General features: G+C 44.1%; 1 protein-coding gene across 1 annotated transcript in view; it reads left to right on the top strand.

The window, feature by feature from the left end:
• shroom3 (shroom family member 3) overlaps nt 1-12,930 on the top strand; it is a 78,868-nt gene extending 65,938 nt beyond the window's left edge. Inside the window, exons 23-29 of the mRNA XM_083793345.1 lie at nt 1-913; nt 1,944-2,229; nt 3,569-3,714; nt 5,677-5,782; nt 6,806-6,971; nt 7,506-7,624; nt 8,351-12,930. The exon at nt 1-913 is cut by the window's left edge and continues 108 nt beyond it. Coding sequence (XP_083649471.1) covers nt 1-913; nt 1,944-2,229; nt 3,569-3,714; nt 5,677-5,782; nt 6,806-6,971; nt 7,506-7,624; nt 8,351-8,797 — 2,183 coding nt within the window. The 3' untranslated portion in view covers nt 8,798-12,930. The remainder of the gene's footprint in view (nt 914-1,943; nt 2,230-3,568; nt 3,715-5,676; nt 5,783-6,805; nt 6,972-7,505; nt 7,625-8,350) is intronic.

Genomic DNA, 12,930 nt, shown 5'->3' with positions numbered 1-12,930 from the left:
CGTGCCCCTTCTCACCCCCTGGTGGCGGCGGCGGTGCCAACTCCGACTGGCACGCCAGCGAGAGACTGAGCCAAGCAAACCTGGACGCCATCGCCTTCCCATGTTCGCCGCGGACAAGCACAGCGGAGGGCGATGGCCATGGTTTCAGCAAAGATGTTTACGGTGCCGTTAGCATATTTAATGACGCTGGCAGGGAGGCTACCTCCTCTCCTGCTGGTGGTGGCGATGGTAACAGCAGCGCTAATGGAGCTAGCGCGGCCAGTGCTAATGGAGCTAGTGCTGGACCGGTGGAGGAGAACCCAGGGACGGGGACGAGTCTGAACGTTCACCTCAAACAGAGGTTGAGTGACTCTGGGAGCGTCGACACTCAGAGGGACTTTCCCGGAGAAAGACCGCTAAGTTTTGACAGCGGGAACGAAGGGCGCTGTGAGGAAGAGGTGGCCCAAGGTGACCTCTCCCCCCGACGCAGCACGTCCCCGCCTTCCCTCTACTCCGACCACCACCATCACCACCACCTCTCCCCCCGACGCAGCACGTCCCCGCCTTCCCTCTACTCCGACCACCACCATCACCACCACCACTCCCCCCGACGCAGCACGTCCCCGCCTTCCCTCTACTCCGACCACCACCATCACCACCACCTCTCCTCTCTGCGTATTTCCGAGTCGAGCCTCTCCGGCTCATCCGGCCTATCACATCCCACGGTGCCCTGTGTTGGCCAATCGGGGGAGAGCTTTGACGAGGTGTTCTTTGAGGTCCCTTCTGTGCCGCCGTCACCGTCACCGCCGCCTCCTCCCCGTCCTGCTCCACCAATCAGAGAGACATACATCACAGAGGACGACGCCCCGCCTCTGCCCCCTCCACCTCCCGCTGGTCAGCTGGAGCATGACGTTGGGCAGCCATTCAGTGACAGGTGTGGTTTAGACTTAAGGCCTATTCATAGTCTGGATTTTCGGTGGTGAGGTGACCACCGCTCCGGTGGTGAGCTGACCACCGGAGCTGAAATAACGTTGAGCGGTGGTGAGTAAAAACAGAGCGAAGGGCTGGGGCGGTGGCGGTGGTTTGCTCTTCACCGCGGTGCGTGACGTCATGTTGTAGTTCGGTGGTCACCTAACCACCGCAAATCCAGACTATGTATGAGCCTTTAGACTCTCAACGCTTTCCGTTTAACTCTGTGAGTTATAGACTCGTCCATTTGGTTCCTAACTATCAACCATTTAGTTGGGGACCTCTTGAAACCCCCCCAAGGACGTGTTTATGGACTCCACCAACGTTATAGGATAGGGTAGACTCGCCTTACCTGTGTCTGATTGGCTTCCCGGCAGGCATAGTTTTACTGAGGTTAAGGTTAGGATTAGACATAGTTTTACTGAGGTTAAGGTTAGGATTAGACATAGTTTTACTGAGGTTAAGGTTTGGATTAGACATGGTTTTACTGAGGTTAGGTTTAGACATAGTTTTACTGAGGTTAAGGTTATGATTAGACATAGTTTTACTGAGGTTATATTTAGACATAGTTTTACTGAGGTTTAGGCTTTTATTAGTTTCAGGCATAGTTGTAAAAAGGAAGAACTGTCAATCACATGTGATTACTGGCCAATCACAGCAGGCCTCCCTAGAATAGCGGTGGTATCCATAAGCACGCCTCAAGGAGGCCTGAGAACCAGTGGTCTAGAGACCGACCGATGCCATTTTTTGGCACAAAATATATTCAGATGGGGGTCCGCAGCCAAATACATTAATACATACTGTACATACATTAATTTGGTAGTCCTTGATATGAAAAAGTTTGAGAACCACTGACTTATCTGTCTCTGTCTCTGTCTCTGTCTCTGTATCTGTCTCTGTATCTGTATCTGTATCTGTATCTGTCTCTGTCTCTGTATCTGTCTCTGTCTCTGTCTCTGTCTCTGTCTCTCTCTTCTCTCTCTTCTCTCTCTCAGTTCCGAGTGCATCGATGACCCGGAAAGGAGACCCTCTGTCCATTCGCCTTCGTCGCGTCCCTCATCGTCGTCATCTTCTTCCTTCCCTCCCTCCTCCCCTGTGGTCAGCCTCCTCCCCCTGGCCTCCTCCTCCACCACCACCACCTCCTCCTCCGTCACACCTCCTCCCAGCCCAGCGGACTCCCAGGAGGACAGAGAGAGTGTGGGTCTCCTCCAGTACCTCCCCATGCCCAGGAGGGAGAGCTCTGCAGAGGAGCTGCGAGTGGAGGCGCTGGCCCGTCAGCTGGTGAGTGGCTATAGGGACAGCGTTGGAAGGAGTAAGTGCACATGCTCTGACCAAGGGATGTTAACCAATCCAAAACCCATTAATCGCCGTTAAGACATTCTTCAATTAAACTTAACAGTTAACAATTAATTAGACATTATTGAGGGAAATTAAGATTCTCAGATTTAAAAAAAATAAACGCTGCTTATCAACTAACGGTAAATCGATCGATAAGGTTATCAATTATCATATTATGAATTAATCGATAATTTGCATCGCTGCTCACAACCGGAAACACGCAAGCGTGCGTTTTTGGGTGTGTGTGCCAACAACAAAGTGGAAATGTGAGTACTTTATCATCCATTCATTTTTTTGGATGTGCTACCTTTTTGTGCAACCTCTTTTTCTTATTTAGAAGTACTTGCATGTTTTTACATAACCCATTAAGACCTGAGGCTGATTCTACAAATGCCTTCTAAATCACTAGTTCAAAAATGTTTTGAGCTGCTTTCCCGGTTTTAATGGTTACAAAACTACTTACTACTGTAAGTAGTTTTGTAACCATTAAGTGTAACAAATGTTACTAAATACTTTACCAAAAAATACTGAAGCTAAGTCTTTTCACAACATTACTAACTAAACTAAACTAGCAAACCAGCTAATTAAAACGTGCTGAAATTGACAGACATAAGTTCAAAACAAAATAAACAAAAATGAAAATGTCTGAACTATATCAAAAACATTGACACCTAGCTACTGGGGCATGTGTATCTCCATAGGAGGCAAGCTTTTGCAGAGGCAATGTAAATGTTTGTTTTCTCATGCTAATAAAGCTCATTGGAAGCTCATACTGGAAAAGACTCGCTGTGATTGGCCAGTAGTCACTTCAGTGGCAGTGGCGCAGCGTACCTTCCGCACTTCCACTTGACTTCTTCCTTACGCCGGACACACATGGCTCCAACGAAGTGCAGCGGCCAATGAGGCATCTATTAGTATTTATTTTATATCAGTGGTTTTCAACCAGTGGTCTGGGGAACTCCAGTGGTCATTGAGAGGGTTCCAGGTGGTCCCCAGCTAAATGATGGAGAGTTGGTAACCAAATGGACCCTTATAGATATCTGCATTACCTAATTTACAAGTCTACACAAATACAGAATGTAGAAGAATTGTTATTTTGATCAACATTTGGCCTGTTATCTCTCCTATGGTATCAACAGAAATTGTGGACAAAATATTATAAGTTTTGGTTCTGAGAGGCTAACTGTCATCAAATGGTGGTCTGTGGCTCAAATGCTGAATAAATAATTGTCCTTGATATGAAAAAGGTTCTCATTTCTACTGTACCTATCCATCTATGCAGGTGTGGAGGGATCCCTCTCTGGCCCCCATCCTGGACACCTGGCTTGGTAAGAGCACCCTGGACCTCATGGAGGAACTGTTCCCCAGCAGCGGATTGGTTGGGAGGTCGGCATGGCAACGCAGGAACAGCAGCCAATTGGATGACAGGTAATAATGCCCTCAACTCTTAAGTGTCGTTGCTTTCATTAATTAAGCCTGAATCACATGCCAATCAAAATGCCAAATGTCTTAAACATGCTTGTTTTTCATTCCATTGTGGTACTGTATATTGAATTCATCAAGACATATAAAGACATACAATAGTATACAAGAGATCATCAATACTAGGAGCAGTAGAAGTATATTTACAGAAAAACATCAGGGGTCATTTCTTTTTGCAAGCTACTGTAGAAGACTTGTCTAGGTCCAGTTGCAGGTGCTCTTCTATGGAGGTATTGAACGAGCGTAGGGAGGCACACCTTTTGGTGGCATAACATTAGAATAGAATAAAATTAATCGCCATGTTTGTGCCGAATCTGGGGGGAATGAGATCAGTGTCTTTGGGTTAGGAGAGCCTGTTGCTTGTCTAAAACATCACTCACTTGCTTTAAAATGAGCTATAAGTTATATGTATTGGTTAATAAAACAGCAAGTTTATTGTTGAACAGTTAAAGCAACATAATTCTATAGTAATCATATTGCGTGTTCTGTAACAGGTCTGTGGTAAACAGAACATATGTCTTCAAATGGGTTAAAAATGCCATCCAATCAGGAGATAGATAATTTACCAGCTTGTATTGTATTCCAGTTCCAATTTAGTCTGCCCATGTATTAGTTTCATCACTTCCAATTCCACTGCGTCGTGTGTCCTTCATGAGTTCTCTCTTCTGATTGGATGAAATTGGTATCCCGACCTGAACATGTATTTTCTTGTTTACTGAAGAGCTGGACAGACATGGAGACCCCTGTTAATGAACAAACGTGGGAATTTAACACATAATAATACAAAAAACCCCACTTATATCACAATTATCTACTTAAAACACTGAAGTAAAGAAAGAGGAGTCGCGGAGAGGAAGTAAGTCCATGTTGTTGTTTGGATGTCCTTGAGGAACATTCTCATTAGTGGACGTGTGTTTATCTGCCCCTCCTTAAATCAAAAGAAACATTCTTTGCAGACATCATCTGTTCACCAGGGCTTAGTTTGTAAAAGAAAACAGAGAGGGTGTGGGCATTTTCTTAACCATTTATTTAATATACTTGCATCGTTGCTGTCGGGCAGAAACCTTTTTTGTTTTTTCATAAATGAACACCCCACAAACACATTATGGGCGTGTGGAGAGGACATTGCTTTCTTTTAAAGACCTGTTTAAATTTAGAATTAGGCAATAAAATAATAGGCATACCTTTTATAGAATTGAAGTACTTTGCTGGGGGGGGTTTACTTGTGGCGTATATTTATATATTGTCTTGTCTTGAATGTATGCATTCATTGACCCAAACAAAGATTTCCCTTGTGGATAATAAAGGACATCTAAAGCATGAGGGCACGGCACGAAGCAATGCGCTTTGAGCTTCTCGATCTGTTACTTTTGTTAGGAGGTTTCCACCCGACAGAGACGATATAGCCTACACTTCTTTGTCTTACAAATGTAAAGTAAAATCCATGTGTTACTATGTGTAGATGATTTGTGCGTGTACTGTGTAGACATGTTGGTAACCTGAAGACATGCTAGAGCCAGCTGCAAAACATGAACAATACTGCCGACTGGTGGCCAGTCCTGGCGTTACAGATGGGTTTCTGTGTCAAAAGGCTTTTGTGAGAACAGAGTTGATAATTAGGTGAACTTCGCATTGTGATTTGTCACAGGGTTAGTCTCTCTCTCAATCTCTCTCTCTCTCCCTCACCCCCTCTCCCTCTCTCATGCCTCAACTCCTACAAGTGCTTGTCAATAGGCTGTCCCTAGTTCACTATGATTATTTTGGTTGGGTCGTGGCCTTGGAAAGTTGATGTTTGGCCAAAATATGATGTCTTCCCGAACATTCTGTGCCTCCTGCTGTCTGACCTGATCAGCCATCAGGCCTGATGTCGAGAACAAGTGCTGTAAACAGTGTTGATCTCCTCTGTAGAATCCAAGATGGCGTCTCATTTGATGGACGCACGCACAGTCCAGTCGCAGAGCGAGGTTTGGAGACGGATTTGGACGAGGAGGAGAAAGATCTCAACGCACAGAAGGTAAGATACACGGCGCCTGTATACTACCGAATGATACCACCATCATCATCACTTTTATTATCACCTTCAAAGAACCACTTCAGCCATTTTCAACCTTATCTTCAATTGGTCCTCACTAATGCTAATTAATTATTATTAGAACATTTCAAATAGGCTATGTTTGATTGTTTCCATATCGCTTGATTTTAATTGCTTGTCATTCTTGGAAATAAAATAGGCCCACATGTCTAAATATTTGCACAGATCTGAGCGGGGCGTACGCACAAGTCAAAGTCACGATGGAATGATACATGCCGACAATTGTGGCGATCTCGTCGTATGCCCATTATTTGATCTACAGCACTTTAATAAATGAGGGCCGCTGTATCTCAGAGGAGGGCTAGCGACAGTTCAGAAATGTGCCTACCAGTGACATCATCGGTAGTCCGGTTTTGTCATTTCAAACAAGATTTCTAAACTGCCATATCCCACCAATGAAACGTAGAGTAGACAGAAATGAATGTGTCATCACCGCATAATCAGAATCAGGTTTATTTGTCATTGTTACAGATACAGGTACAAGTACAGGCACAAGTACAATGTACAATGAGCATTAGTGAGTACCAATCATTTGAAGGTTGTACCAAGTACCAATTCATGGTATCAGGTGTTGTGCAAACCATACATGAATACAGTATGCATATAGAGGACATTTAGGACAAATGAATGGCCCGAATCATCAGAGGCAGTCCCAGGTTCCATTGTACATTATTAGTGTAGGGACATACACACATACAGTATTGCTAACAGTAGCCCACTGGTTCCCAAACGTTTTAACTTGCAGACCCAAAAGAGAAATTTGATGTTTCCCAGGGACCTAGCTCACAACGTGATGCGTTATGAGCTTGTACAGTAGATCGGCTATTTTCTACTACTACTAAAACGTTTATTTCGCCCCAGGTTTATACTTATAATGTTTTGAAATAATAATAATTACAAAAAAGAAAATTGTCAGAAGCCGTTGCGTGTCATAATGTCCACCAGGTGGAGCTGAGCGAGGCGCTGCGGCTGACCATGGCCAGCCTCCGGGAGGAGAAGGATGCTCTATCGGAGGAGCAGAGGTCACACCAGAGCCTGGGGAGCGCTCTGGACGCCCTGGTCCACGAGCACTGCAAAGCCAACGAGAGGGACAAGTACCGCACGTTCATAGGTATGAACCACACTACTGACCCTTCAAGACCTGAGACCAGATTCTACAAAAACAAATTTCTTCTATATCCAGTTTTCCGAAAAACCTTATGTTTCCATATCAATATTTCTCAACTATTTCCTGTCAAGGACCCCAAAAATTATATGTAATTGGCCGCCGACCCTCATATGGAAATATGTTGTTCCAGGGACCCCTCCAGAAGCAACGATTTGAGTTAAAAACGTTTATTAAATATAAATTATTATATATTCAAACTAAGATTTGCACTCGTTTTCATGATTTATTTTTGCTTAGGCGGCATGGGGTCAGACTCCCATTGATGACTAGGTCGCTTACATTTCATGAGCTGTTATATGTCAGGTTTCACCTGACAAACATTTACACAGAATACACCGGCACCGCTGTGTCCTTTATACTGCAACACCACAATGTTCAGTACTGGAACTTTATCCAGTTGTTTTTCGTCACTGGGATGTGCCAAACATAACGCAACGTAAATATCGTGATGAGATGATGTGTTGTACTTTCTTTTAGGAGACCTGGAGAAGATTGTCAACTTGTTACTGTCGTTGTGTGGTCGTCTGGCTCGGATAGACAGAGCTCTGTCAGCTCTCGACACACAAGAACACTCACAGGACAACGCTGACGAGAAGGTGAGGGAATATAGCAGAAGTATGTCTTCCTTTCCATGGACATGCAGAGAATGTTAGAGAGGCAGGGGCTGAAATACCCTAAAAGGGCACTTTAAAGGAAAAATAGCGGATCTACAAGCTCTCAACATGTCGCGCAGCGACGTGCTTAGAGCTTGCAGATCCTCTGTTTTCGAGGCGCAACCCCGCACTCTGTGTTAACATTTTGTTAACACAACCTCATCTGCTGAATACATTCAGCAGATGATGTTATTATAAAAATATAAATAAATGTTTTTTTTGTGGCTTTCGCCTTTATTGTCTCCACCAGGCCAAAGGCATGGGAAGAGTATGTTTTGCACTCGGTCCGTGTGTGCGTGTGTGTGTGCGTCTGTCCTTCCTTCCTTCCGTCCGTATACAAAAAATAGAAGAAAAAGATCATAACTGCATCAAATGTAATCAACACATTTTTGCCACATTTTCTAATAATATAAGAATCAATCAAGAATCAAACATTGTGGAAATGTGGAAATCTGCATGTGTTGTGAGCTTGTAGATCGGCAATTTTCACAATATTCACAGTCAAACTAATTGCATGCCTCAACTGCTACTGTACATTCCAAGTGCATGTCAGGGTGGGGGAGTTCCCAGTTCAAATAGGATTATTTTAGGAGCTGCAGCCTGAAAAGGTTGAGAACCACTGGCATAAAAACAGTTGTAAATGATTGACAGCCTGTCTCTCTCCGTCAGGATTCCCTCGGCCAGAAGAGGAGTCAGCTGATCAGCCAGACGGAGGACGCCAGGGAGCTGAAGGAGAACCTGGAGCGCCGGCAGAGCGTCGTCCACTCCATCCTGTCCGCCTGCCTCGCCGCGCCGCACCTAGGCGACTACCGCCGCTTTATCCACGCCAAACCCTCCCTCCTCATTCGCCAGAGACACCTGGACGACCGCGCGCGGCAGGGCGAGGAGCTCCTGGTACGACTGTCCGAGAGTCTGTCGCCGCCGGAACTGTCGCCATCGTCGGGGAATCCCGGCTGGTCGGCAGCGGAGCACCCTTTGATGTCGTCCAGTCCGATCGACCACCAGCACCGCCGTCATCACCATCCCCATCAGACGCTGCCTCCGTCGCTGCTTCCTGGATTAGTTCCAGGCCACGCCCACTCTGTCCGTTCCACCACCGCTGTGACGTCGCTGTGACGTTGCAGACGTGCTGCTATAGGGGGGCGCTAATGGACTCGTGGGAACTGACAAACTATTCCCCCCCCCCTCAGCTCTGAAGGAAACACATTACGCTCCGAATCTGCTTCGTAGCCTTTTTTTTTACATGAAGGATTCTGTAAAAGCGGGGCGGCCACTAGAAGAGTCACTTCTAACGTAATAGACAAAAGCCCTTGACTGTTAATGTGCCTCAAACCTTTAAACACGCAACGCCTGATTTGTATTTTTGCATTCATCATCAAATGTCTCAAATCTCGGTGTCGTCGTGTAGCCACACCCTCGTCTCTGGTCCCACTTGGAAGAGGCCGGCCCGCCGGCATATAACAGAGTATCAATTAAAATAGCCCTATAGGCCATTTCTGAGAACATTTCGCCTATAAAGGCATTCCCAAACTAGGGGTGCGAGGGCTGAATGTGTTTTTTTAAGCCTGTGGTTGTTTGTTTGTTTGTTACTCCAGCTTGAAAAATAACGTTTTAATTGGAATGTTCCACCGTACGCCACTGCTCCGAGAGCTACTTCATACATACATACAGCCACTAGCCGAGAATATGACGCTTCGCCTTTTCAGTTCATTTTCAGACATTTTTGGCGAGTGACATGGCCATATGACGAAGCAGAGATTGATACTGTCTACTCTACACCATATTCAGAGTTCACAATTAGTTCCCTCTGACTCGTTTTTCCTTTAGGCCTTGATGTTGCTCTTTATTTGAACAGCTTAGAGCAGTGGTTTTCAACCAGTGGTCCGGGGACCACCAGTGGTCCTTGAGGGGGTTCCAGGTGATCCCCAGCTAAATGAGAGTTGGTAACCAAATGGACCCTTATTAGATATTTAACTCTTGAGAGTGTAAAATGAAACCATAGGTTTCATGTTATGCTCTCAAGAGTAATACTATTGATAAACATCTGCATTACTTCATTTACAAGAACTCTACACAATTATATAATGTAGGAAATTATTATTTTGATCAACGTTTGCCTGTCATATCTCCTATGCGGTACCAATGCCAATACAGCATGGAATTGTGGACAAAATATTCTACGTTTTGTGTCAGAGAGGCTAGATCTCATCAAATGGTGGTCCGTGGCTCAAATGCCCAATACATTATGGGCCTTGATATGAAAAGGGTTGAAAACCACTACTCTCGATGGTCGGCTTCTTCTTCTATTTATTCTTTTTAATGTATAGGAACATGCTGTCGAACATTCCCTGCTACGACGAGAGCTGAAAGCAAAAGAATACGATACTTCAAATGTTTTTTTTGTTTCGTTTTATGTTACATAAAAGGTCCATACAAACCGTGCAAAAGTAGGATAACTGAGGAAAACAATTCTTCCTGCCACACAAAGTATCACTGTTGCACCAGTGGTGTCGTCTCCCGGCATAAAATCTGTTGTTATGAAATCTTAACCACATAGTTCACCCCCAATATTCGCCTATTATGACATGCCCAGAATAGGGACGCTATGATTCCAGTGGTTAACTCCGTCCCGGCATGGTGGTATACAGTATGGCCTCCCTCTCCAAAAGCACACACGAGTAGTTACCATTGTGTGTTTTTGTAGGGCAGTGTAATACATCTTTTTTTAAATAGTAGGGTTACATCTTTCACAGGTGATCTGTTCAGTCTGCAGGCCATAGACCATTTGCAGACCGGGGCCATGTTTCCATCAGAGTTTGGAAGCACTCGTTAAGCACTCAGTAAAGCAATGTCCTGCTGCCTCTTGCATTATGTGCTAATTCAAAACAGGTGGTACGCAGGGCAGTTGAGTAATATCTAACGAGCACTTCCAAACTCCAGCACGTAGAAAAAGAATCATCTGCAAGGACACAAAGTAGCTCATAACATGTATACAGTGGATTTTTATGAAACAAACAGATAGAAAGAGAATAATTCAAGCTTTCTGTACAGCTGCAATGTGGGTGAGTTTGACGTTGTTTAATACAATCACATAGGACTTTTCTGTTTGGATGAATATTATGGGCTGCCAATGGAAGTTGCACCTAGGTAGCACCTTGCCATTAACTTATATGGTAAATTGTAAGATGGCCGCGGTCTGCATATGGAGAATGCAGTCCCATTTGCCTAGCAAAATCGGGCAGAAACCTTGTATCTAAAATACAAATAAAAGGTTAACTTTTAATACCTGAGGTCGAAATGCCTTCTTTTAAGATTTTTCAAAAGTGTTCAGAAATAGCAGATGTACAAGCTCGCTGTCTGCACAGGGACCAGATCCTTAATAGGTCTCATTGGAAACACCTGAACTGAATGAAAATGGCAGCCAAGTGGTGTTCAACTATTGGATGATGCCCGGTCAAAGTTTACCAATGTCGAACTACAAGCTTCAAACACAGTGGACATCCCATTAACGTCACACTCGCAGACAAATGGGGTTTGGTTTGGTACCAGGACCCCACTTTGGGAGTGTTTCCAATGAGCCAACATGCACAACATCAGCAGCCATCCTGACTGGAATGGAACAGAGCCTTCATTACAGTATAATTGGTAGCACCTGTGAAGGAAGTAGCATTTTCTTTCCAATATGGCTGCTGTGCAACTTAGCTTTTTGGGCTGCTGTTGTTGTTACGAGTCACGTCACAAATTGCATCCTGCCTTTTACTGTTTTAATAGTATTTCTCAAGATTTTAGCACTTTTTAGCAGTTTGGCTTCTCCACCGAGTGATGAAAATGCCTTCTGAAGGTGCTCTTTGAACGACTGTCAGCCAACATAAAGAAAGATCTTATTTTCAACTAATTGAGTCAATAACAGTGTGTCTTCTATGCAATCTGCAGCTATCACACTACTAGAACGGTGGTTCAATCTGTGTGTCGGGGCCCACATGATTCTATGGTGGTCCCCAGATGACAGTAAAATGACATTGACATGTAAAGTACGACCATTCTTAACCTTTCTTTGATCAGGGACCACTTAAAAATCCCCTGCCTATCTGACCACCTACAGTAACATCAGATGGGGGAGGGTCATCAAACCTGTCTGCATTTTCATGCTCATTTTATTTTAACGATCAATCAATCGATGGATCAATAGAATGAACGTAGGCCCTATTTATCAGTATCCAAATGAAAACACTTTTCAAGAAGAAATATGTCATTTTTATAGCATTATTTCATTTTTTTTATACGAATGATATATTATTACAATCTTAAATGTTTTGCCAATTATTTGGGGGCCCACTTTCCCCCGCGGCCCCATGGGTTTGGATTGCACTGCTTTAGTGTATTGACCACTGCACTGCAACGTGCTTTAGTGTATTGACCACTGCACTGCAACGTGCTTTAGTGTATTGACCACTGCACTGCAACGTGCTTTAGTGTATTGACCACTGCACTGCAACGTGCTTTAGTGTATTGACCACTGCACTGCATTTTGCAACGTGCTTTAGTGTATTGACCACTGCACTGCATTTTGCAACGTGCTTTAGTGTATTGACCACTGCACTGCAACGTGCGTCAGTTGTTCTTCCTGAGTCTAACATCCTACCTCTGACGTGTCTTTTCTCCTTTCATACCATTAAGACCTGAGGCCGATTCTACAAAATGCCTTCAAAATCAGTAGTTCTCGCCCTTTCAGGATTTTTCAAGAATGTTCAAAAATAGCAGATGTACAAGCTTGCAGTGTGGCACAAAGTGACGCGCTGTCAACTTGTATATCTGCTATTTTTGAATAGCCAATACAGAAATCGAAAGATGCTTTCCCGGGTTTAATGGGTTATTCTCCATTAGACTCTGTGTAATCTCTCTCTCAAAAAATAAAAATTAAATTAGAAGAATTTGACTCATACATATGCCTTTATGTCCAGCCTCACAAAAGTGAGCCCAGCCCTAAATGGTGTGTAATGTCAAACATGAAGGTGTGCAAATGAAATGTCTTGTACTCCAAAGATTTTCACTGAATATCACATTGTAAAGCAGCTCATATACGTCTGTGGATTTTCACATACACCAACAAAAGTCATGATGGTGTTAATGTTTTCACGTTTTGTCCAAGTGTTACCCAAATGCACAACAGTTGCACAATGCTGTGCTGTAATAGAGAATATACTAATTAAAACTGTTAAAATCGTCCCACACACTCTTTACTTTCTCAA

This window comes from Protomyctophum parallelum (genome assembly GCF_964188405.1).
Source record: "Protomyctophum parallelum genome assembly, chromosome: 21".
Taxonomy (NCBI): domain Eukaryota; kingdom Metazoa; phylum Chordata; class Actinopteri; order Myctophiformes; family Myctophidae; genus Protomyctophum; species Protomyctophum parallelum.
The sequence above is the reverse complement of the archived record's forward strand: the minus strand, read 5'-3'. Positions and strand labels throughout refer to the sequence as shown.